The sequence below is a fragment of the Podarcis filfolensis genome, assembly GCF_964270895.1.
Source record: "Podarcis filfolensis genome assembly, chromosome: 2".
NCBI classification, from domain to species: Eukaryota; Metazoa; Chordata; class Lepidosauria; order Squamata; family Lacertidae; genus Podarcis; species Podarcis filfolensis.
In genome coordinates, this window is record NC_139605.1 from 68,778,635 (window position 1) to 68,805,597 (window position 26,963).

Genomic DNA, 26,963 nt, shown 5'->3' on the forward strand with positions numbered 1-26,963 from the left:
TCACGTTCCATTTTGTCTTTGTTATGTGCTGATGACCTTTGGCTTAATTTTAAAATAAAGGAACAAGATAAGATGGTTTTGTTTAAAGATGCTGCACATTTTAGTCTGTATACTTTAAGTTAATTTTCCATACCAGCTTATAGCATCTAAGAAGTATAATGGATTTTAATTTTTATTTAATTGTGGTATGTAAAATGCAAGCCTAAGGCAAGCATTTGAAAAGTGGACTGTTCTTTGTTTGTGGTATACCAGACGTCAGGGACTGGCAAGTGTGCAGGGGGCTGGAGTCTGACTCAGGAGAGCAGGACAGTGGTTTGTAGGGACCAGTTCCAGCCAGGAGGCAAGAGTCAGAGGCAAGAGAAGCTTCAGAGCTTTAGCCTTATTATTGTGTCTACAAAGAAGCAAAAACTGTAAAATAATCACATTGTATTTTATATTGTGGAAAGCAATGTGTGGCCTTCATTTTCAGAACATGCAGTTTACGGATGGCTGTGTGGAGTGGGCTTCAACAGGAAACACAGTTACAACACTCGGTTATCTCTGTTTTGTCAGGCTGCACCTCTTTATCTACCTTAGTCATGCCTAGCATGTGTCTTTCAGTACTGTAACATTTAACTTTTACTGACTATATTGCTATAGAGCTGCGGTCAAAGCGTTGAGCCAGGAGAACTGTGCCTTACTTGTAATCTGACATTGCCCAACCTGTGTGGGCAGTTAAGTGACCTTTCTTTGTGGTTTTAAAGCATGAGCTTGCTTCAGATACTTCACTTGATAATCCTTCTGACCTGCTTTCGAAATTATATGCCACCTTCAATTACTTTGTTAACTGTTGTTTGCTTGAAGCTTTCTCTGCTCTGAATAGAATAGTTAAAATGGCCAAGAAGCATACTCTTAGTTTTAAACGTCTGTAGCTGTTTAATGTCCTTTATTTTCAGATACGTATTTCAAAAAAATCTCAAAACATTTTACAACCTATCTTAAAGCATGAAATAGAACATTACAAAATATTAAAATAACTAGACTGTCATATACACTGTTTTCAGAGGGGTGGACGACTTAAATATAAACATTGAAGATAAAAACTGAATACAAAAATACAATAAAATTCCACATATACAGCATCATTTGCAATTAAACAAAATAAGCAAAATAGAAGTTGCACCACATTCTCCCACACACCTGGTACTATAACCTCTCCCCAATACGTCCTTTACAACCTTTCATTTACAAGCCTCATTCTCAAGCATTCCCACCAATCATACTGATAACACAGGTAATGCTCAACCAACCATTTGACATAAAGAGAATGCCTGGTCTGCAAAAAATCCCAGACATTTTTAAGCATGATTAACAACCTGCTCATTCACCTATCACCATCTAGGGCAATAAAGTAACATACAAACAACAACATAACCACTCACTCCTTGTCTCTCATCCAGGTAGCACCTTAATTGGTTTGCTCTCCCAAACTATGTGGAATTAAACAACTTCAGAAGACACAAACACATTACTACCCAGACTTTCACTCTGGGCAACCAAAAACACAATTCCAGTTACTACCGAATAATACCTCCGGATATGTATATCTACATAATAATGTAAATTACATTATGCTTTCTAAATATGAAGGAGAGAAGGAACCTCTTTTGAAAAATTCTGAGAAACAGTGCTACAGGCTCCCCTGCGCCCAGTTTAAGCAATGGTAGGCATCTCTTCCAGCCACCTGGCTAATTTTCAAAATTCCAATATTGCATGATAAGGGACATTCTCAAAGCCAAGAAATCTTGAGTAGAAAGCTAGTGTTCAGTTAGAAAAATTCTATTTCTTCACTAGGTTGGGGCACGCCTATTAAATTATGTAAAAGGGGAGAAAAAACACATGGGAATGACAAGTTTTAGGAAATTCCAAAGGAGCATGGTAAATAAATGCAAACAAGTAACATCTGCCTCTGTGCTGTGATTCAGTGGGAAGGATGGCGGTTCAAGTGCTGCTTCAAGGAAATGTCACTCTGCATAGTTGCAGTTTGTGCCCCACAAAAATCTGAGCAAAGCGTATTGGTGTTGGCCTGCTGGAATCACTTTTTGCTGAATAAAAATGTTTTTTTACTTAAGGACTGAGGAAGCAGCGCTGCTGGATCTGGCCAGAGGCTTCTGGATCAGGCCAGAGGCCCATCTAGTGTACCATCCTGTTCTCACAGTGACCAACAGTTGCCTATGAGAAGCCCATAAGCTGGACCTAAGCGCAGCAGCACTGTCCCCACTTGTGATTCCCAGGAACAGTCAAGCACTGGGGCCAGAATCCAACCTTCCTCCTGAGGCCAGCTGCCATGTCATCAGAGCACTGCTGCCTCTCGGTCTGCAAAAGCTTTTATTAGTCTTATAAAAGCACACTTCACACCCACTCCAGTTTAGATACGGCTTTTAATATGTATAGAGTTGGAGCTGATCAGTTCTAGGGGTCTGCCCAGTCATGTTATGGATACCATTTTCAGCATGTTCACCCTGAGGATGTGAACCAATCTACTTAGAGAACAGAGACATGTACATGCAGGATCATGACGCTGGTGATGGTTCAGCTTCAGGTGTTTTCCCATTAAAAGTACAGTTGTACTTACCTAAAGCGTAGTTTTCCACTTGGAATGGGAAAAGGGAGTATTTGGAATGCTTTACAGTCTTACTCAGACCTAGCTTTCACCTTGGGCTCTATATTGGGGAAACATGGGGTATAAGACACACAAACAGATGGGATTCTATCCAACTAAGTTATATTCAGAGTAAACCCACTGAAATTAATGGACCTAGTATGTGTAGAACTAACATTGGATAAAATCTATAGTTTTGGTGCAGAAACTACATTGGTTACCCTGGTGCATGACTGTTTCTGGGAGATGGATGAGGGGAGGTGCAAACCTTTTGATTCTGCTGGACCTCTCAGGGCACTGGAAAGCAACAAGGCCCCTCTGCACCCCCATGAATAGTCATCCCCAGACTTAAACAGAGAAAGCTTGTGTATGTAGAACCTGAAATACGATACATGATGTACAGGCACTATTCTCATTTTGGAGGAAAAACTTTACTGCTTCCCCTTTTAGTGTTTTAGTTTCCCTCACCCCAGAAGAAATCCTGTGAATACCCCTGTATCAGTAGCTTTTGATACCATCAGCCATAGTATCCTTCCGGGATACCTTGTGAAGTTGGATTTGAGGCCATTGTTTTGCAGCTTTTCTGCCTTTTCCTGGGATGTTGATCTCATAGGATGGTGTTGGTTAGAACTGCCTCTGGCCATTGACTTGTAAGGAACCACAGATTTTCATCTTTTCCCCAGCCTTGTTTTAATCTTGTTTTGATTATTTTTTGTGACGTACTTTATATTTTGCAGGCTTCTTTAAATACTTTGCAAAGGAAAAAGTGGACTAAAAACAAAAACTTAACTGGCAAATGCATGCTTCTCAGCCTGAGTTTGTTTAAGGAATAGCAGTTGCCTAACGGGACATGGGTGGCACTGTAGTCTAAACCACAGAGCCTAGGGCTTGCCGATCGGAAGGTCAGTGGTTAGAATCCGTGTGACGGGGTGAGCTCCTGTTGCTCAGTCCCAGCTCCTGCCAACCTATCAGTTCAAAAGCACGTCAAAGTGCAAGTAGATAAATAGGTACAGCTCCAGCGGGAAGGTAAACAGTGTTTCCGTGCGCTGCTCTGGTTTTGCCAGAAGCGGCTTAGTCATGCTGGCCACATAACCCGGAAAAACTGTCTGCGGACAAACGTCGGCTCCCTCGGCCAGTAAAGCAAGATAAGCGCTGCAACCCCAGAGTCGTTTGCGACTGGACTTAACCGTCAGGGGTCCTTTACCTTTACGTTTAACACTTGGTACCATATCATTCCCCCCCTCCGAAATGCCTCCACATGCCTCTTCCTCCTAGCACAAATTGAAACAGAATACTTTATAGTTAACACTTTTATGCTTGTACAACATCACTGTAAAAGCTAGTGGGTGAGATAATTTCTTTCTTTCTTTCTTTCTTTCTTTCTTTCTTTCTTTCTTTCTTTCTTTCTTTCTTTCTTTCTTTGATTTCCCTTTCATTCCAAAAGCTGGGTATCTTAGTCCATAATAAATATAAATAAAGTCTGATAATGTTTCTGGACTGTATTTTCTTTCAATCATACTCTCTTTCTCTCTCTCTCTCTCTCTCTCTCTCTCTCTCTCTCTCTCTCCCCCCCCCCCCCCCAATCTCTTTCTCTTCTGCTTCTCCTCTTCCAGTAATCGTCGCTCGATGAGTTGGAAATAGATGAAAGATCTAAATAGTTTACAGTAGAAATGAGAGGTTAATTTACGCTCTGTTGAAAGTGATTTGACTTCTGGTTTGTTTGCCAATTGTCTGCATGTTGCAGAGCATGAGTTTTGTAATCCAAGCTCTGCGGGAGCAGAGCTGTCTGTCGGCATTTCTCAGCTTTCAGCTGAAGAATATTTGGCCTACATTTGCAGAGTATTGATTTTATCTTCAGCAAATGCCTGTTATTAACTCTGTACACACAGACAAATGCATTGTAATAAAGAGTTCATTTCTTTCAGATATACAGCCGTACCTTGGGAGTCAAACCCAAGGTTTGGGAATGAATCCATTCCGGAAGTCCGTTCGACTTCCAAAACGTTTGGAAACCAAAGCGTTGCTTCTGCTGCTGCTGCTTTTTACATCCTGGCCATTTTTATTTTTAAATTTTTTTTATTATTAATTTACATCCATACACAATCTTAGGTACATGTACAGCCTTAAATAATTATACCATTAAATATTGATTTAAACTTGTATTTGTACATGCTCCTTTCTTATAATTTCTGACTAAACAAAAATAAACAAAAGTAAAAAATCCAATAAACTAAATTGTATGAAAACAGACTTCCCATCATTTCCCGATGTAAGTTACATTTACGACATTGAGTGTACTTATACTTCTTACCTTACTCTTACTATAGTTTGTAGTACTTTATTATAACATATCGTACCATTTTTCCTTGCTTAGTAGTATTTAATTTACACAAGGGTCATTCAAATGCTGCCATAGATGTTATGTTGTTGTTATATTTTTGTAGGTATTTCTTGAGCATATCCTATTTTTGCGTGAATGATTGTTTTGTATTTCCCCTTAATCTATCTGTCAGTTGAGCCAATTCTGCATAGTCTAATAACTTATTCTGCCATTCCATTACTCTTGGTACTTTTCCCCCTTTCCAGTTCGATGCAATTAATAACTGAGCAGCGACTGTTGCATATAAAAAGATTTCTTTTATATTTTTTGGGATATCACTGCCTAAAATTCCAAGTAGAAATGCTTCTGGCTTCTTTGGAAATGTTAATTTAAAGCTCTTTTTCATCTCATCATAGATGAGGTTCCAGAACTCTTTAATTTTTCGGCATGTCCACCACTTATGGTACATATCTCCTTTTGTTTCCCCACACCGCCAACATTTGTCTGAAATATTTTTATACATTTTGGAGAGTTTTGATGGTGTAAAGTACCACCTGAACTGCAGGAAGCGCAGCTTCTGATTCGCTGCAGGAAGCTCCTGCATCCAATTGGAAGCCCTGTCGGATGTTCGGCTTCCAAAAATAGTTCGCAAACCGGAGCAGTCACTTCCGGGTTTGCGGCGTTCGGGAGCTAAAACGTTTGAGAACTAAGCTGTTCGAAAACCAAGGTACGACTGTACAGTATAGGTGTTAGTAATAAAAGTATTTTATATTTGTAAACAAAAAAGATCTGTATTTCAGTGAATTTGCTTGTGTGTTGAGAGTTCATAGGGTAGCTTAAGATTACATTGCAAAGCACAACATCAGATGATAGCGCAATGCTATACATGTTTACAGGGACGTGGGTGGCGCTGTGGGTAAAAGCCGCAGCGCCTAGGGCTTGCCGATCGAAAGGTCGGCGGTTCGAATCCCCGCAGCGGGGTGCGCTCCCGTTGCTCGGTCCCAGCGCCTGCCAACCTAGCAGTTCGAAAGCACCCCCAGGTGCAAGTAGATAAATAGGGACCGCTTACTGGCGGGAAGGTAAACGGCGTTTCCGTGTGCTGCGCTGGCTCGCCAGATGCAGCTTTGTCACGCTGGCCACGTGACCCGGAAGTGTCTGCGGACAGCGCTGGCCCCCGGCCTCTTGAGTGAGATGGGCGCACAACCCTAGAGTCTGTCAAGACTGGCCCGTACGGGCAGGGGTACCTTTACCTTTATACATGTTTACTCAAAAGTCAGTCTTATTAACTTCAGTGGGGCTTACTCCTAGGTGATTATGTCTATATAGGATTGATTTGTTTGCCCCAGGTTGTTGCAGTACACCATGACTAAGAAGAAGATGAGTTCCCAATTTTTGAAATACCTTAGGAGCTAGCTAAATTTGTTCCAGAGCTTGCTTCTCCTCCTATCTCAGGGTTAGCTTCTGAACATCTTCAAAATCCTTTCTTTACAGCCATATAAGCTAGTAAATATCTCCCCAATTTGGGATAGTAAATGGAACAGTTCATATCATAACTGCCCTTATGCAATACTATGTACATGTATGGTCAAACCTTTTTCAAAAATGGCACTGTAGAACTGAAAAAGGTGCAACCAAAATTTAGCAGAGAGCTGGAGCACTATTAGGTAAAGCTAAAGCATTTGGGGCTTTTTAATTTAGAAAAGTACATCTAAATGCTAGGGGTTTATAACCACAAAGCAGAACTTGTGGTCTTCCAGATGTTGTTGGACTACAACTCCCATCACCCCAACCACAAGTTAGGGCTAAAGACAGTGACATCCGGAAAGCCACTTGTTCCCCAACTCTGGTTTATAAAATTATGCATGGTATAAAGAGGATGGATACAGATCAGTGTTATTATAGACCCCCAGTTTTATTTTCAGTTCCATTGCTAATACAGGTGCTCCCCCACTTACACAGGGGTTCTGTTCCAGGCCCCTGCATGCACAAGTGAAATCACATAAAGTGGTTTGCACGGGGAGGAGAGGAGGAGACTCACACGGGCTGCAGCCCAGCCGGTCCCAAATCTGTCTGCCTGCCTGCCTGCGGAGAGCCAGAAGGGCCAAGAAGGGCACCCAGAAGAACTGGTGTCAGAATGGGGGTGCAAACGCAGCAGAGGTGGGGAGAAGGCACCACCCACCCCATTCCGCTGGTTGATCAAAGGCAGCCTTCCCTCGCTTGGGCAGCAGCCCCAAGAGAATGGGCTATTTATTTATTTCATCGTAAATGTGGTTGTGAGTGATGGGGATGCTCATTAGTAGTGTGTGTGTGTGTGAGAGAGAGAGAGAGAGAGAGAGAGAGAGAGCGCCTGTACACTCTAGCCTGGGATTTGGCTTTTTCTCAGCAGGAGCACATTCAGCTGATATTTTTACTGAGCGCTTCCCCACTACCCTAAGTTTTCTTTCTTGCTTAGTCACTGCTAATCCATATAGTTAGTGACCAATTTAAACTAAGTTTATGCCTTAATGACATGGGATTTGCTTTGTTGTGTTTCTCTTGCAGTGGAATCTGGTGTGTGATGATGACTGGAAAACCCCCTTAACTACATCATTGTTCTTTGTGGGTGTGCTGCTTGGATCCTTTGTATCAGGACAGCTCTCAGACAGGTAAAGTACACAGTCAGCTGGCTGCCCTAGGATTTTCGCCCTGCACTTTTGAGGGAGCAGGATCATGTTTGGTATTTTCAATTCCAGCTCTGAACCAAAATTAGACGTACGCAGCAGGCTTCAAATAGTGTGCCATGCTCAGTGTGAATTTCCCCTTTACTTTCTAGACTATTTTAGGCATGCCTCAGTTAAAAAAGAAAGACACATACTTCCTTGACTGCTACATCTTATTTATTTACCGTATTTAATAAAATTTATACACCACTTGATTGTAAAAAACCTCAAAGCACTTTATAAGTCTTACACATGCATATGAGGGAGAGAGGGAGACTGAGTGTACCATGCTGTATATGGGTATTCATTCTTGCCTACAAAAAGTAAATAATAATAATATTATGCAACCTGTTTATGCCAGTACTTTCAATTAATTTTCACTTCCGTAAAAGGACACTGTGAGTATGAGTGTAACACAGGAAAAGGAAATAAAAATACACCCGAGCCAGGATGAAGATAAAAGAAAAAGGATTGTGGTAAACCATTGCTGCAAGGTTTTCACAATCAGTGTTACAATTTGGGCAGCAAAATGCTATTGTTATTTCTGTGATTGTAAGTTGTTTTCAACTCTTCTAATATTCTGTTTTAATTGTTGTAACCAGTGCTGGGATCTTAGAAAGAAGGGCAAGTAATTAATTATTGTGAATGCTAATATTCTGGACATGTTGCCTTGAGAGGCTGTGATCTTGAGGACATAAGTAAAAGGAAGTGTGTGCTGAACCCTTGTTTTACTGGAATTTTTTTGTTTGCTTAATCTCTCCCCCCCCCCCAATACTGTTCCCTGGTGGGTTCCAGAGGCACATTTACAAGGGCAAATATTGCATCTGGAACTTCAGAGAAACTCCCCAGAGGCTATTTCATTTAAAAACAAAGTTAGTGCAATACATGTAGTTTGCTCCTTGAGTTGCTGGACAAAGGCAATCTTTGCTTTCTGTCATTTCTATTAAAACCCCCAACAAATTCATTCATGGCATAAATATGTCACCATGTTCTAATCAATAACGCAAAATTCATCCTGTGCTTGCCACCGGATGTTCCATGGCTGTAGATTTTCATCTCTCATCAGGAGATAATGAAAATGACATGCTGCCACCATGTGTTCATCTGCTAAGAAAGGCAAATCCAGATTATTTAACTTTATCAATTGTAAAATTATTGTGACATCAGCTGATACTTAAAATACTTGTTATCTGGTTATATCTTGCTTCTCTTTACTAAGCATCACTCCGATTAGACAGAATACAGAAAACCCCAGAATTTTGTCCAACAATATTTACATAATTTCAATGGTTTAAAGCAAAGGTACCTGTAGCTGTGCTGCCTCTTGGTGTGATGTGCATAATGAGTTAATTGCCATTTTAATTTGCAATTAGAGAATGCACAGGACAAATTGGTGGTAGTCAAGCTTTATTAATTTGAGTTCAAAGAATAGTCTACATCATCATCATCATCATTATTACAAACTGACCCCATGGGCGCAACCCTGCCTAATTTTTGTACTCCCCCCCCCAAAAAAAAAAGATTCTGCTAACTCCCTGCTTTTTATATCATCTTGCCTGATGCAGAGTTCTGGGAAACTCAAAAGCTTGCCACATTTTTGTGAGTTGTTGGTTAATCCTTGGCATCCTTCCAGGGGGGACACACCCATGGTGGGCAGGACCAGAAGCAAAAGTGGGCAACATGTAAATTTTACCTTTGCATATAATAGTAGAGTTTTTACACACACTCGCATGCCCTACTCTATCTTGCATCCATGCAAGCAAAAAGCATTATTGGAGTTCAGGGGCACACTCCAGCCAGGAAATAACCCTCAAAAGTTCCTGTAAAGTAGGGTTTCCCAAATTTGGATCTCTAGCTGTTTTTGGACTACAATTCCCAACATCTTTGACCACTGGTCCTGCTAGCTAGGGATGGTGGGAGTTGTAGTCCAACAACAGCTGGAGGGCCAAGTTTGGGAAACCTTGCTATAAAGCAGGACCATTGAAGGGTGTGGCTGGGGAAGGTGTGTGGCCTGGGTTGAGTCCCCATGGCCAGACAAAGGAGCCCAGGGAATTAAATTTGACTCTATGGCCCATCTCTGTACTAGGGTACTGTTTTCATTTTTGAAGAGTGGGGCTCATCAAATGTCACAAGTCTGTGTTCTAGTGAAAAATAATGAACAGGTCGTGCAATGTTGGGTGAATATTGCCAATATCTAAACTTTCAAAAGGTAAACTCAACGTTCCAGCCCCTCTCTGCAGGAGAAAGGTCTGCTCCTTGAGTCTTAAGTTAAATCAACCTGCTAGGTTTCTTTGCTTTCTCTAGAACGCGGCAATAACAATATTGTGGATTCATTTACAGTCTTGCTTGTTTGTTTTTTGTTCTTTTCCTCAAAAGGTTTGGCAGAAAGTCTATTCTATTTGCAACTATGGCTGTGCAGACAGGTTTCAGCTTCCTGCAGATCTTCTCAACCAGCTGGGAAATGTTCACAGTTCTTTTTGTTCTAGTTGGCATGGGACAGATTTCAAACTACGTTGTGGCCTTCATATTAGGTAAGACTATTTCCACTCCATTGAAATGTCCTATTAGCATGGTAGTTTGAGTATGCATACTAATTTCACTTAGTAAGAAATGATTCTGTGTAACTGACAGTCCTGTGCCTAAGAGCGTAAACTTCTTTTCGGAACATTTAGCAAAATTGATATAGATAAATTTGCCATAATCTATTCTGCTCTGTAGGTCAGGAATTTAGGTCTGGTTCTCTGGGCCAAACTAGATGAGATGATGAAGATATTTCTTTCTTTGGCCAATTGCAATTTCAGCAACGGCATGGAAATTATTTTTAGATATTTAAGTTTCCCAGTAATTTAGTGAGAAATGAGCGGAGAACAATTCAAAAACTCTTCCATCCCCCAAAAGGTGGATGAACAATGAGTTGAATGGGCATTTCAAAAATGTTACATTCCTATGGAGACTAGAGTGGTATGCATCTGCAAAATTTGTCAAAAATTGTATTTTTTTAAAAAATCAGATTATCTCATCAAATAATCTCATCTCATTCAGATTATTTTAGGTGTTCCATGCTGCTGGTATTATCATTATTATTTGATTTATTTGTGTCATGCTATCACTGTATTCAATGATTCACAGGGTAAAATAAGTAAACAAAAATAGCTTATGCTCCAAAATCCTTTATAATCTATAATCTAAATGGTGGTTGGAAGAAAAGGGGGCATAAAGGAGGTAACACTCAAGTAAATGGTTTACTTAGTAGAGGCAACCTCCATATAGTGCCATTTGAAAGTGGCTACCACATCAGAGCTGTTTACATATAGGTGCTTGTCTTTCCCATTTCAAACATTACTAAGTTTCTGCAAATTTGATTATACTGTAGTTTCATTGACACTTATTTAAACTTCTCCTGTATTAATATAGTTTTTATCGGGATGGGATATTTTAATCTTTTCCCCACCCCCCCACCCCAGAAAATGTTCAGCTTTGTTTTGAGGTGCTTGAAGCCTCTTGTGATGGATATAGGGTCAGAATGTTATTGTATGATGCATTTTAACATGTAGAAAGCGACTCTTTCCATTTAAAAAAATATGTTTCTATTTGTTGAGGCAAAATACTGCACTGGACCAAGCTGGGCTGAAGGCAGCCGGGGTTAGCAGGGTTTCTCAGGCAGGACAGTGATGCATTCCTGGTGTCCCAACGCCGTGCATTGCTGCCGCTGACCAAGAGGAGGAAGAGTGAGGTGCAGGATGCTCAGCACCGTGTGGCCACTGTGCCACACCATGCGGAGCTCCCAGCGCCTTGCCCCTCCCCCCTTGGTAAGTGGCAATGATGCTTTGTGTTGGGAAGTCAGGTGTGCACCCCACCCCCGCCTGCACCATCCTAACGACCACAGCTGACAGAATGGGAATGGTGAACTGCATTTTAAAAATGGAAAATTTTATACCTGTGGGTTGGGTTTTTTTAAAAAATTAAACCCACTTTGTCCATGCCTCATGTCTTTGTGCATTTAAGTAAAATATGCTTAAGATGTCTCTCATTTTCATTGTCTCTCCAGCAGCGTAGACTGAATAACAATGCAATTCTGTTAACTGACATATTCCGTACTTGTACAGATTTTCCTTCCTCATTTGGTACCCTTTGCTGGAGAAATCTCAAAGGCTGTAGCCACAAATCCCAAACACTGAAGCAGGATTGTACAGGGGACAGGAGTGGGGGTATAGGCAGGGAGTCATGCAGTTGTGGAAAGTTACATCCACTAACTACTGGAATCACTTCATTTGGACATGCTTTGAGTTCACACATGCTCATTTCAATAAACTGGAGCAATGATTTTCTCTTTTGGAGGAACTGTTGACTTTTTTGTACTATGGGGCACTTTTTTCAATCTAATAATCATACTGCACAGTTTGATTTATTTTCAAAACCTTTCCTAGGCTCATGTACCCTCTGTGCCTTAATACTGTGTTCACACACAAGCAAGCAACTTCACTTGTATATGTATGTAATTGTTTTTTAAAAGGCACTTCTTTTGTTGCCCTACTAATCCTTTGTCAGGCTATTGAGTACCAACACCTCATCCCCCCCCCCCAAATCACTGCCCAAAATTGTTTGAAGCACATCATGTTTTTGCCCCAGGTTTCTATTATGTGTTGTCATCTCCATGGGTTTGATCCCCAGCATGGATCCCAAGTTTGTGTGTGTCATTCCTTAGTCTTCAGAGGCAGACAGAGAATTCCACCCTGTTTTACCTTGATCAAAAACATACCCACATTATGAGGCTGGCTCATAAACTTTAGTACTACAATTTCTTTATCACCCCTCCATGTTAGCAAAACTGTATTGCCACATATTAATTTTCTAAGCATCATCTGACTTCCAAGAATGGTTAGATTTATAACCTTTAATGACACTTTAAACTAAGTTTCATAAGGAGAATTAATATAAATTTCCTCTTGGAAATAAAAAGAGAGCATTCTTAAGGTAAGATGTTCTCTTTTCCTACTGCAAATAGCAGCACTGAGGGCCAGGAAAGTGTACTAATACTTTCTCCTTCACCCTGGTGGTATATAAAGGAATATTGCCACACTATCTTAATTAAGAAGGCGGTCAAAAAGAGCACCCATAACCCTTGTGTGCACATTCCTTCCACAACAAATGTTGTACTGACTGCACTGTTCTTTCAAGCAATTTTCAAGAATTATTCAAGTTGCCAGAGTCTACTTGAAAATGACCTGATGTATATTTCTGGTAGCACAGCTCTTGAAAACCTTTTTGAGCATGCTCCAACTAAGACAGAACAAATTCCCGAAAGTATCTTCCTTCCTCTTTTTATTTTCTGCAGGGGCATTCAGCAATGAAGCAATATAATTTATGAAACGATTCCACACAATTCCAGCATTACAAACTTGTGTTTTTAAAATGTGTTTAAGGAGGCCACAAGTGCAGGAAATGAAGAGAAAAGGGAGAACTCAAATATGTACAGAAATCAAACAAATACATTTACTAGCTAAGAATCACGTAATATTTATTTTATAGAAACTGATTTGTATGCAACTTTGGAGCCTCTTTTCTTAATTCATTCCAGAACATACAAAGTTGTTTCATAATGTGTAAGGCATACTGTAAAATAGGGGGTAGGAGTGGGTGGGTGGATGAAAGAGAGATAGAGACCCGCCCCACCTCCCAAAAAATCCATCTGAACCATCCACTTGATTCTGCTGAATTCAGTCTTCTTCATAATAAGAAATTGTGAACTGAAATGCAGGATTCAATGACAAAATCTCAGGTACCCATTGTTGAGAATCTTGTCACCAGTAAACATACTTGATTATTTCATTTTCCATAAACTGCTTCAGAGAAAAGTTCTTCACAGAACTGAAGAAAATATAAAATTTGCTGCACCAGTTGGTTCATCACTCATATCTTACAAGATTTCTGACTGGGTTTACACAATGGCCTTCTTTCAGTCATGGGGTGGCCTATTGTGATGAGATACCTATGAAACGGGAATTTAAAGGTTAAACAATAATTAGATTCCCTAGGTTTGGCCGTCTTGATTTTTGAACTTGCTGGATGCTAAACTGGAAAAGGGCCTAATACAAAATAGTAATGTGACTTCATCTTAGAGAAGGAAATGCATAATGGTACAGTTTTATGAGTATCAATGGCAATTGTACTGTAAGAGATGATGTAGCATAGTGGCTAAGTGTGTGAAGTCCCTAATTCAAATCTTGCCTCAGCTGCAAACTCACTAGGGAGTTTTACACAAAAGTATTCTCCCAGTCTCCAATATGGGAATAATAGTAATATGCACTTTCATGACAATAATAATATGGACCTTTCTTCCTTCGCTTGTTGAGGGAATTGCTGAGATAATCCCTCAGATACCTTGTGCTTGGTTTCCCTCTTTTGATGCAGCTGCTAGGACTGCACTTAGGAAACCCAGTTTTAAATGTGTGATTGTTCCAATCAACTGTTCAAGAGGAGAGAGAATTGTAGAGGGGGCTGCCCTTAGTTACCTACCCTGCTTCCCCTCTCCACAGATGGACACATTTCTGCCTGCATTGGGGGCACTAACAGCTCCATGGCCCTAACAGTTTCCTGAATGTATACTTGGAGTGATGAAGAAAAAGAAGAATTTATTCATATCCCATCTTTTTCCCTGGTTTAGGCCAATGTATGTGAAGGACTTTGAATATTTTAAAGGACTACCTAAATGATAAGTGTATTTTTAATGACACTGAAGGTTCACCAAAGAAATAATTCATTAGCCCCCATAGTCTTCACTGGCACCAGGAAGTTCCCCCCTTCTTCAAAGCTTTCTGTTACAGATGGTTATTGGGGAATGTGGCAGGTGTTTTTATTATTCTTCAGAGTGAACCAAAGTAGTACTTAAATCTCATTATAAATTTGGATATTATAGCCCTTATTTTCTGTTTTTAAAATTAAGATTATTTTTCTTATTTAAAGCATTTTAAAGCATTTTTCAACATTTGACGCAACCCCAGAGTTTGTTCCAGTGAGTCTGGGCTCTTCAGCATTCACAGCAGGGCAGTGTCCCTCTGGCCTCCCAGAAATCTCTGAAATTGAGCAGGATGAGTCTGGCCCTGCCCCCAAGGCCAGGTGGAAAGGGCCTTGCAGGGAGCGGTCTTCAGCACTCACAGTAGGGCAAACATCTAGTCATTTTTGTTAGAATTAATACTAGTTGTAGGGTTGAGATAGGATCAAATGGGACTCTGCTTGTATGACAGGGCTATCCCGACTCCCCACCAAAAAAGCCATCTGGGTCCCTGCAAAATCTTCTCCTGGAGGTCAGCAGCCCCTCTGGAGCCGAATGGGCTGGGCTACAATGCACTGCTGTAGGCTGCGAAAATTGGAGGAAATTGGGAGGGCTGCTTTTCTCAAGCAGAATTGCTTTTTCGCTTGCACAAGACATCTCTGGATCTAAGCTATGGTTACAAATGGAATGACTCTTACTTTCGTGCTCTACTTTTGAGTGTCTAGAGAGATATGATTCGCTGGTGTTGGGAACATAATAATGGATTATCTGAACCTTGGTCAAACCTAGCAAAGGCAATTCTGATATTTTTTAATAGAGGTTGAAACAGATTCTTAATAATGTTATAGCTGTGTTTGATAATCCCCTCCCATTTCTTCCCCCTCCCCCAGCATTATATCCTATCTTACACATTAAACCATAGTTACAAGCATAGCTTAATTCTGGGCCATACTTCTCTTGAAATGTTCTAGGAGAAATGGCTCCATTTTAAAGACTGTATTCATTTTTCAAAATGCAATAGAATATTTCGAGTAACTTTTTTTTAAAGAGGGGGGAGAGAGTTAAGATGCTAACCCACACTCCTTGTTTTGAACAGGCACAGAAATTCTTGGCAAATCAGTTCGTATTATATTCTCTACATTAGGAGTTTGCATATTTTTTGCAATTGGCTACATGTTGCTGCCACTATTTGCTTACTTCATCAGAGAATGGCGGATGCTGCTACTGGCTCTTACTGTACCTGGGGTTTGCTGCGTTCCACTGTGGTGGTGAGTCTTAATGTTTGAAAGGCGTTCAGCTTCAGAAATGTGTCATCTGTAGCTGATAGCCTTCAACTTGCATTGTTATATAACCAGCTGGAGGATTTTAACAGCCTTTGGTTGCTGTGGATATATTCCCCACCCCTGGCATTTTGGTTGCAGAGAACAGAATTGTCTTCAATGCCGAACATGTTCTTTACAGATAAATTATCTTTCTTTTTAGAGCCTGACTGACTCTGGTAGCTTGGTTGAGTGCATCGTGTGCCGGCTCTTCAATGCAATTTTGAAATTATTTCTCTCTTTTCTTATTCTTTTTCCTCCAGCTTTTTTATTGCCTTTTTTGAATCTTACTAGATGAGCACACTTGTACAACCTTTCCCTTTCTCTAATTTTCTTCCATCCCCATTTTCTTCATAGTTACAACTAAAAAAATTCCTGAAATATCTGTTATAAATTACATAAAATAGACAATTCACCTTGCTCCTCCAATAGTAGTCATAGAAAAGTAGTGGTTAAATCTTCCGGATCACATTATATAATTTCAGTTGGATACCTTCTGTATGTACAGTGGTACCTCGGTTTTCGAGCATCTTGGAAGCCAAACGTTTCGGTTTTCAAACGCCAAAAACCCAGTAGAAAATGTTTCCGTTTTCGAATGTGCCTCCAAAGTCAAACAGCTTCTGCTGCATTTTTTTCAATTTCCTCCATTGACTTTGCCAAGCGCCCTTTGCACCTCAGTTGTTGAACGTTTCGGAAGAGGAACGGTCTTCCAGAACGGATTACGTTCGACAACCAAGGTACCACTGTATTTGATATATGTAGCCTATTTACTTGTTTGCAACTCTGACATATCTAGGCATAGTGAGGGATTGGGGAAGGCATTGCAAGTTCATCTTTAGGGGGGGGAATAGCTCCCTAAAAACCTTTGAATGACCTAATGATTCTTAACACGGATGCTGAATCTAACTCAACTTCTAAAACCAGAAAAATATTGAAAACACATATGTACCTGTCTTGGACTGGGTGTGTATGTTTTGCTTGGTATTCGCTCCTGCATTACTGCTCAGTTTGGGATGTGATGTTAAGTTTATTCCAGCATCACCATTTGTAGCAGCTTAATGCTATAGCTATTTTCACTAGTAGGGTATTCAGATGGTGAAGTAGAAGAAGAGCCACACTACTCCCAACACTTTGCTCCTGGGCTAATTCTGCCCTCCATCTGCCCCTGTCTGCCCTGGTGCCCATGGATTTCCCCTGACAGAATTTTTTTCTCCAGTAGCTAGCAATATGTTGGCACTAAATATTTCAGTAATAATAGTTTTTTATTCATTCTATAGTTGGTGTCTGCTCCAAATAACATGAACAGGAGTATGGGCCTTTTTATTCCCCTACCCCACCCTACCCTCCAGCTAATAATTTTTCATCTTCACTGAAAAAGCTGTTAAGTTGATTCTAAAATGTGGTGTACAGCTCAAATGTTCTTGAGGGACATATCACATTTAATTTAATGTATTTATGCTAACTCATTTATCCCTTGTTCTCTCTGTACCCCATAGTGCGCACACACTCTCTTCCCTGCTTCCTTCACCACCGCAGGGCTCTCTGAGTCCCCCCACCTCTTCTGCTCCATAGCTAACACGCCTTTCCCCCCACTACCTCAGGCCTTTCTGCAATCCCAGCTCTGTTTCTTTCTTTTTCTTGCATTAGGCCTTTTGTTTTGTTTACACACACACTTTTGAATACTATTATCTGCTTTCCTTCTCCTATTCCCCAAGTTCTGGGCGACAGAACATAAGGCATTCACTCTCCTAGAAATTGCACAGTGGTAATTCAAGTGGTGGCTAGTTACAACAGGCTAGAAAAACTAGTACAGATTCTACCTTGTAGACCTATTGATAACGGTATTTGACCATCTCTGCACCCACTTTTGATGTGCTTGAGTGAGGTGGGAACAGCTGCAAACAAAGGGGTATTTTTAATTTTCTGAGAAGGATTCAGTCAACTTTTTAGATTTGTTGACTTGAAATAATGATTTGGCAGTGGCCTTAAAATTTCACTATTGTGAACACATCAGTTTCAGATGCTCTTAATATACAGGAACTGTGCATTTTTAAAAGGGTTTTAAGAATCTGCTACCCTGTTAAGCAATTTTGCTTCATTACATTTTAGTCTACAGGGAATGTGTATGGTGTCTTTTCTCCACCCATACTCCATTCCTCCCAACCTCAGACTACTGACTACTTGTTTGAGTTCTACATAGGTGTCCTCCATCTTTAATCTTGTCCACCAAAGCCCTCTCCCTAAGTTTCTGGTGGCTGATGTTTGATGTGTGTTTTTGCTAGGGAGAAACTTCTAAAATGAATTCCCCACTTTAGCTGCTGAAACAAAAACGTGGTTCAACCTTGGTCCCAGCTGCTTTCTACTCTGCTAATCAGTTTGCCAGTTTGCTGAAGGGTAAAGCTGACTGTTAGAGATTAGAAATGTGCCTTGGGGTTGACCTGACTCCCTGAAATGTCCTACTTTTCAGCCTTGGTTCCACAAAAATAAAACAGCAGATAGTTTTAATCAAAATCCTGCTAGCTACCATATGTATTGTATCCTATGGTGGTTGCACTAGAGAGTTTTCCCTTTAGTTACTTCTTGTGTCTTCATATAGTTCTTCCTTCCACTTCTAATTTTCCTGCTTTTTGTTCCTGCAAATCTTGAGTTGTTGAGCTCATAGCTAGCCAGTGTCCATGTGATTCAGCAGCTACAAAGTAAGAGACCACATTTTATAATGGGCCACATTTTTGAAAAGACTGTCACAGGTATCTGTAGCAAACTCCCAAACAGAGGTACTCTCCTTTTCCAGTTCTGCTGGCCAAATAACATAAGATTGAAGGAGATGGGTTGCAGCAATCTGACATCCAAGTGGAATCTCTCTTTTCCAGTTTGCCTGATACACTTTAGATGTGAAGCTAGTTTCTTGGAAGATGGGTATTTATAGGAACAGCTTTAGGGGTCCCAGAATGGAAAGTAATCTTGGAAGGTAATTATTAGACAGTATGTAGGGTGTAGGAAGCAGACTTTGGCTTGAGTGGCCATGTTATTATGCTCAGGAAACAAAATGCACTCTCTCTCCTCCCCCCCCCCCTTTTGGAGGAGGGTTAATTTTGTGTTTTCCATGCATTCTTCCCTCATGTTCACTACAACTCTTGGATTTTCATGCATTTCAGCCTTGGCCATTTCAACACTTGGTAATTCCCCTGTGTGTGTACACAAAACTACCCCTCTTAAGTGCTCTTGGATATTTCTCTTTTGGCTTTCAGTTGCAGTCATTTCCTTTACACCTTTTTTTTCAAATCAATACAAATTTAAACAAATTCTCACTGAACTCGCTTCTGGCTGGTTATGTGGTTTCAGTATGAAAAGAGATTATATATATACATATATATATATTTAGAGTTATTTTGTCCATGACTTGGTGAAGTAGCATACAAGAGAGTGGTGACCTATTATGCTTAGCTTGACGCTCAGAGAAGATCTGTGATGTGAAGTGAGTTATGCCAAACAGACAACTTCTCAACTTATTTTCATGTATAGATCCGAACTTGTAGAATCCTCTCTCAGTGAACAGCCTCTGTTTTAATATTAAGGTGATAAAGAGAATGTGGTTTAATGGTTTTTATAGGTTTAAGCAAATTAATTCACTTTGTTACAGAAATGCCTTACTACTGCCTTTTTTATTATTTTTTCTCTTTTGTATTAAACAAAAACATCCTTGCAGGCAAGCACCTGCATGTATAGGGTTTTGAGCTCTGTGGACTGGGCATTATAGGAAATAGAGGGAGCTTCAGACCTCTTGTGTCTCCATCCAGCCCTTTTCTCTGAATGTCTGTATGTATTAGTCACCCCATAACATACATTCTCTGGGCAACATTTTAATTTATATTTTATTGTATTGTATTTTCTTTATTCTTTGTAAACTGCTTTGAGACCCAGATGAGGTGCAAAGTGGTGTATAATTTAAAATAAATACATAAATAATAAACCTACAATAACTTAAGTTTAAAATAAAATACAACACTAAATATACTAAAGCTCATGTTCCTCAAAAGTTTGCAAGGAGCTGGATGGGAATAAGGGACATGCACATAGACCTCCCATTTCCTGTCGGAGCTTGGTTCTCCTTCTGTGCACATACGGTGGGGTTTGGATAGAGGAACCTGTGCATTATACCCTCGGGATTCCTGAACAAGAAAGTATTGGGCTCATGAAATAAAGCTATTGTGAAATTCTTTCCTCTCCCCCCTTGGTTGCTTGCGGAAAATCAGTCCTATTTTATATTGGTTAAATTACAGTGCAGACCAATTTGTTTGCAGCAGAAATCTAAATACTTGTTTGCTACAGTGTGACATATTTGTGTCTAGAAATAAGCTCCACTGAGCTCAGTAGGGCATGCTTCTAGTAAGTATGGCCTGGATACTATGCTTAGTATTACTGTGTTTTGAATTTACTATGTTTAGCATTTAACAGTTGTTCTTAATTAAAACTAATGTTTTTATCTTACTTTGGGGACATTTTGGTTGAAAAGTGGCATTTATGCATTTTTTAAAAGTATGTGGGAAAAATGGTTCTTTTCAAATTCCCATTGGAAATGTATCTATAAGATGATACCGTACAAAAGCCCCTGACATGAGATCAGATCAAAGTGCACTTGTGAGAAACTATATTTTTTTCTTTTATGGTCATGAGTGGCCACCTCATTCTTTATCAAGCCTTCTAGAGATGGCAGACGTGCCCTAACTCAGTGATGGAACACTTGCCATGCATGCAGAAGGTCTGAAGTTCCTAGGCAGGGATAGGAATGTCCCCTAGCTGATATTGTGAAGAGCTGTTGCGAGTCAGCATGGATAATTACTGAGCTGGATGAACCAATGGACTGACTTGGTATAAGGCAGCTTCCCATGTTCCTTTTCACAGAGATTTAGAAAAAGCTTATGCAGTGTCTACCAGTAGTATTTGTCCTTAGCATTCCAGTCCCATAAATGCCTCGGGTGTTAACCCTATATAAAGTTCCTAAGCTTTGCAAGTATTTACAACTGTTACCTGGCCAATTAATGGCCCATAGAGTATCATGTAAGGGGAAAGCCTTGCTTTGGTCCACACACACACACACAGAGAGAGAGAGAGAGAGAGAGAGAGAGAGAGAGAGAGAGTAGCACTACCCTACCGCATAAGGAAGGGGGAGCAAGAGAACCGGTAGCTGTGTAGGGTTCAGATCAGTTCTTTGCCAGAATTAGAGGAATGGGCCATTATTTTGTGCCAGCTTATGATGACTTCTGTGAACAGAGGAGTCCTAGTGAAGGAACAAGTAGTGTTTTGGGGTATTATCCATGAACAAATCAGCAAAACAGAAAACAAATCCATAATGATCCACAGGGATAAAAACATCTTTCTGTTGTCAAAATCTTAGAAAGTCCAAATGCGAAATCCTAGCATTTGGTTTGCACATTCTATATATTTCATCTCTGTTATAAAGGAATTGACATTTACATTAATATCTGAGCATTTGGGGGGGGACACAGCAGTTTCTTATCATTCAAAACTTTCTACAGATACTAGAATATCTAATTTCTGAAGTGTTTTTCTGTAAAGAGGGACCATTTCCCCTGTGAAAGAAAGCAATGCCTCAACTTATGAGAATGATATTTCAACCTTAATGAGAAGTAAGCATGTACTTGCCTTAATCACATGCACAGTTCCTGGCTAACTTCATTTGGATTCTGCTTGAGAAGCAGCCAAGCCCACAAGATGGCACTACTAACATTTCCTCATTTTGCTAAGTTCCTGCTGCAATTCAGTTTTGCAGGTTTTCGTGCCACTGCAAAGAATGCCCTCAAAATGTCAAAGCAAGCTCTTCCTCCAAATTGTAAATGAGCATTGATGTGTACACACGCCATGCCCAAAGCATTTTTTTGAACTATGATTCATTTTTTTAAAATGTATGCAAGCAAGAAAAAAGCACTCACGAAGCCTACTTCTACATTACATCTGTACCGTTACCATATTACTGATGTCGAATCAGGGCCAGCATCACACTACAGATATATTTCCAATAATCCCTGCTGTAAGTAGGGTTTGCAGTCAGTGCCAATCCCAGCTAGGTTTGCAGTCAGCCCCTTTTGGAAGGTATCCTCAGTTGCAGCTCAGCCTAACTTCGAGCCAGGCTGCAAAGGAAGGAAGAATTTGGAATGCCCTTAAGAGTGCACTTCCAAGTCTTTTCTTTGAAGTTGAGTCACCTGATGTCACGACCTGAACTGTTTGACAGGTGTGCCTCCTCACTCACCTGCCAAAGTGACCCGCAGGAGATTGGGGAATTGAAGTTCTGACTGCTGGATGGATCCTGTTCTCCAGCATTGGTATACAGCCTTAGTAATGGTTGTTGTACATTAAAGCTGCTGTTTAAACACGCTTTCAGTTTTACTGAAATTTAGTATTATTAATATTGAGGCAAATGTGCTTTAGAACCAGACTATTTGGCTTTTCCTTTTACATGTGTCACAGGTTTGATCCCCATATGGGACAACTGGATATTCCAGCATTGCAGGGGATTGGACTTGGTGATGCTCAGAGTCCCTTCCAACTCTACACTTTGATGATACTCTTCTAAAGCATCAATATGCTCCATACCATTGCTGAAACAGATCTGATTGTTTTTATTTAGCATTACATTAAACGAAGAATACCTTTTTATGATTTGTGACATATAAAACATAGCCATGAGGTAAGAAGAGTTTGGCTCACCTCGCCCTCATGCACCTTTTTGATATGAAATAGAGACCTCATTCCCTGCATAACACACAAACAGGAGAGACATGCATAAACACACATAGCCTGCTCAATCATATCTACAAACTCCAACTAAGGAAGTAATTGGCTTACAAAGTTCCTTTGAACCAGCAAGTTCATAGTTTTAAAAATATCAGCTTGATTATTTGACGCTTGTTTCAGGCTCATTCCTGAGTCTCCCCGGTGGCTGATCTCGCAAGGAAGATTTGAAGAAGCTGAAATTATTATTCGAAAGGCTGCCAAAATAAATGGTGTTCCAGCCCCAGCAATACTTATAGATCCTGTGGAGGTAAATATTTCCATGTGCTTGACTACTTTGTGATCCTTCTTTGTAACTGTTTCAAACGAGTTTTGTGGTTACAATAAGCCAGTAGAGTAAACAAGCCACAACTGGAACATTTGTCATACTAATAAGTAGTAAATATGTGCCACTGGCAGTTGATGGCTCATGCAGTCCTTACGTTTATTATTACTTTCAGGGCCAGCCCACCCATGAGGCAAGGTGAGGCAATCACCGCCAGACATCAGGATCCCCAGGGGCAGCAGATCCTGATGTCTTTCTTTCTTCCCTGCCTTGTTCACTCACCCCTTCTTCCCTGGCAGAGAGGGGGGCACTATTTTAGGGTCTTCCTCACCTGTCAAAATGTCTTGTGCCAGCTCTGATTACTTTAGCAGCAAGAACTCTCTTAATTTGCTGAAAGATAGGTGTGTCTTGTTTGCCTGTTCTTTGTGGCAAGATCTTTGGATGCTTTCAACAAAGAAGTAAAAATAAGGATCTCAGTTTGGTGGGCAAATCATTAGCTTTGAAAAATATTTTCACTGAGATAAAATGGTGTTTAGCATTAGATTATTATTTTTTAATTGGCAACCTGTGACTTTCTAACCTGTTGCTAATGTGTTAGTAAAATAACTCACTTAAATTCCCTTAGTCTCTGAGCAGTGTTGTAGAAACATGTGCAAGGGCCAACTGGTTGCTCTAGTCTGCTATGGGCAAAGGGAAACAGGTCACCTGATTCCATGTGGCACCAAGTGATTGACAGGTGGGCCGTCCTGCCAGCCTATCAGAGTTGGCCCATGAAGGGTAGTGATAAGGACCTGACCCACTGACTGGATCCAGTTCCCCACTCCTAATTGAGTTGAACTCATCTAGCTTTCTACTGTAAGGTAGATTTCTAACCTGTAACCCTCTTCTGCACCTTACCTTGAATTCTGAACTTGGTTCCACCAATGGCTTTACTATTGCTAAAAGAAAAAGGTGGAGCGGGACAGTTCTAGCCTTGTGTTCATTTTACACATAAAATAGGTAGCTGACATACTGCAGTGAACAACAGAATACATTTGATAACAGGACCACTACAAAAGGGGAAGAAATCAGACTCAGAAATGTATTTTTTAAAAAAATAATATTTATTGAAGTTTCAAATAATTACAAAAATGGGGGGGGGGGGAATAATAAAACAAAAAGTACAAAATACTGAAAAATAAAAACAATTAAAAACAAATCAATCCTCCCATTACTTATCTTTCATTGGCTTATTTCCCTGACCTCCTCACACCTCCCTTTTTTGTATTCTAGGTCAATTATCCATTTCAGCAAATCCTTTCCCTCTTTTCAAATTAGTGTCCTGTAAATTTATCTTGAAACTAATATAATTTTACTTTCCCTCCTTTCACGAATTAACAGTCTATTTTTCCTAAGTCTTTATAGCATATCTGCTACAGTCACATAGATTCATTGAAATCAGACTCAGAAATGTAATGGTGTCTCAGAACTTCCCTTAGACATATGATAGTGGATTACCTGTATCTAACAACTGATTTCCAGCTAACTTGAATCCTATTTCATGACTTCAGTTTTTTTGCACCACCGCCCTGATCACAATTGTTTTCCATTTTGTATATTGAGGGCTTTTAAGCTTGTTTTGTTTTTGGGAATCATTTTCACTTTCTTTCCCCCCACTCCTAAGATACAAGATATGAAGGCCAAGCAGCAGCAAGGATTACTTCTGGACTTGTTCAGAACCCGAAATATTGCAACTATCACTGTCTTTTCTCTTCTCTTGTGGTAAGTGTGTGTATGTTTCTAAATCACATAAGGATCAAGGGAATATGGACACTGCAAACCATGTATGAACTGAGTTGTTCAAATTCCTACCTAAGTGTTTAAATAGCAGGTTCAAATTCAACATACATTATTTTGCGAGTTGTTCAGCAGTCTACTGCAATTGTGGGAATATTTAGTTTCTACATGTTTCTAGCCTCTGCGATATTAAATGGATTCCTTATGAAATTGAGGACAGTGATGGGGGCTACTCCCTTAATGCATGCAGAAGTGGCCCAGTAACAACAATTATGTCTGGCAATGTTCAATAAAAGAAAAACAGTCAAGGAAAATAGTCTTTTTAAAAACCAAAACAAACCTAATAATTCCCCACTAAAATTCTTCATCCTGGCAGGTCAAATACCTATCAGAATAAAAATGTCTTCACTAAAAAGCAAACAGCTGAGACAAACGAAGAAATCAAATGGGCCTCCCAGGTCAGGGAATTCCAAAATAGCTGCTTCCTTGTTCTTTGCACTAAAACTACTAAACATTCTTGAACGTTTCTACAAGATGGAAACAAGAGGAAAAAATGCACCCGCTTGAGGTACAGTAAGTCCACAACTTACACAGGGTTTACGTTCTGAAGATCGTGCCTAAAGCCAAAATCACATATAGTAGAAACCCACTGGGTTCAATTGCAGGTGGGATTGTCAAAATAATTTCCCCAGAACCCTGCCTCCTTTCTGCCCACCCCCTTCTTTTTGGCATGCATGTAAAGCTGAATGCAGACAAGTTAAATGTTGTGGGCTTAGTATACTTAGCTTACTAAATGGCCATTAGGAAATCCAGACCATTTTGAAGATTCAGAGCTGTTACTAATGAAAGCACTTCTTACAAAGAGCCGTAACAAATGCTGGCACTGTATGGATGTGGGTAACTGAGAGCGTCAAATAATGGGTATCTATTAGACCATATTTCATCTTCAGAGTAAAGTCCCCTCAGTTACATAGCAACTCAACTGCAGAACAGCCACAAAAAATAATAATTCTCCCTGCTCATGAAAATCTCATATAGTGCAACTCAGGCCTAGGGAATCTTTGACCTGCCACATGTTCTTGGATTACAGTTCCCATCATCCCTGACCATTGGCCTTGCTGGTGGGGGCTGATGCACTTGGAATCCAACAACAGATTCTCCACTCCTGGCTTGAGACCTTGGGTAACAGAAACCTGATAAGGTTCCTACCTTCCTACATATGTCAGGATTAAAAGCTAGAAAATTTCTTTCCATGGCTGGGCCTATATAGAGGCTCTTATTTAAAACTTCTTATTTCAAACAAGAAAATAAAATCAAAGCTAGAAAATGTCCAATGTGTCTTAGCTATACCTTTTGGAGGGGCAAAATTCTGTAAATGTTGTTACTACTTGCCTCTGACTGAGAGTAGTGCTCAGTGACCTTTGGTCTGATTGGTAAGGCAAGTGTTACGCTTGTCTTTTGGGATGAAAACATTTTATTTTATTTATTTTTAAAATGTGTAGAGCACTCTGATCTGAAAATGGATCTCAGGGCAGTATACAAAAAAGTTTAAAACCACAAATACATTCTAAAACAAAGTGTTGTTCCATGGAATGGTAGCGTAGAAAATAACTAGCTATTGTTGTATTGGCTAATACTTTGAACATCAAGGCACATTATTATTATTTCTCCCTTTCCTATTCCAGGATGTTTACATCTATTGGCTACTTTGGCTTGTCACTCAACACCCCCAATCTACATGGAGATGCCTACCTCAATTGTTTCCTGTCAGCAGTAATCGAGGTTCCAGCCTATGTGATTGCTTGGCTTCTGCTGCGAACCTTACCTCGGCGTTATTCAATAGCTGGCACCCTTTTCTTGGGTGGAGGAGTTATTCTGTTCATTCAACTGGTACCTCCAAGTATGAACACCCACCAATGCTATAGATGTGTTGATATTTGACCGTACTGTGCAAGGCAGGGGTGGAGAACATTTTTCATTTCAATGGCCGCATTTCTTTCTGGGCAACCTTCTGAGCACCAGATGGCAGTGTTTAGGCTGAGGCAAAAGTGTGAAGCATAAACTTTATATACTGGGCTACATGCAATGCCCTATCCTCCATCTGGGCAAGCAAGAGGCATTAACAAAGTTCAAGGACATATTCCAGGCAGACAAAAACACTTGAGGGTGTGCAGCTGGGCCAGTGAAGGCTGTGGTCAGGGAAGTGTCCTGAGAGCCACACATAAAGGCATGGAGGGCCATATTTGGCTCCTGGGCTTAGGGTTCCCCACCCCTGGTGTAAAGACTCTGCTAGAGGATTGGGTATTGGAAAAGACCAACTTGAGCTAAGTATCCTTGAGTTTTGTTTAGCTCCATTATCCT

General features: G+C 40.3%; 1 protein-coding gene across 1 annotated transcript in view; it reads left to right on the forward strand.

Annotated features, from left to right (window-relative positions):
• LOC310756330 (solute carrier family 22 member 4-like) overlaps nucleotides 1-26,963 on the forward strand; it is a 52,981-nt gene that overhangs the window by 18,736 nt on the left and 7,282 nt on the right. Inside the window, exons 2-7 of the mRNA XM_083600140.1 lie at nucleotides 7,503-7,606; nucleotides 10,037-10,191; nucleotides 15,529-15,700; nucleotides 22,685-22,811; nucleotides 24,490-24,587; nucleotides 26,288-26,502. Of these exons, the coding sequence (XP_083456266.1) occupies nucleotides 7,503-7,606; nucleotides 10,037-10,191; nucleotides 15,529-15,700; nucleotides 22,685-22,811; nucleotides 24,490-24,587; nucleotides 26,288-26,502 (871 nt within the window). The remainder of the gene's footprint in view (nucleotides 1-7,502; nucleotides 7,607-10,036; nucleotides 10,192-15,528; nucleotides 15,701-22,684; nucleotides 22,812-24,489; nucleotides 24,588-26,287; nucleotides 26,503-26,963) is intronic.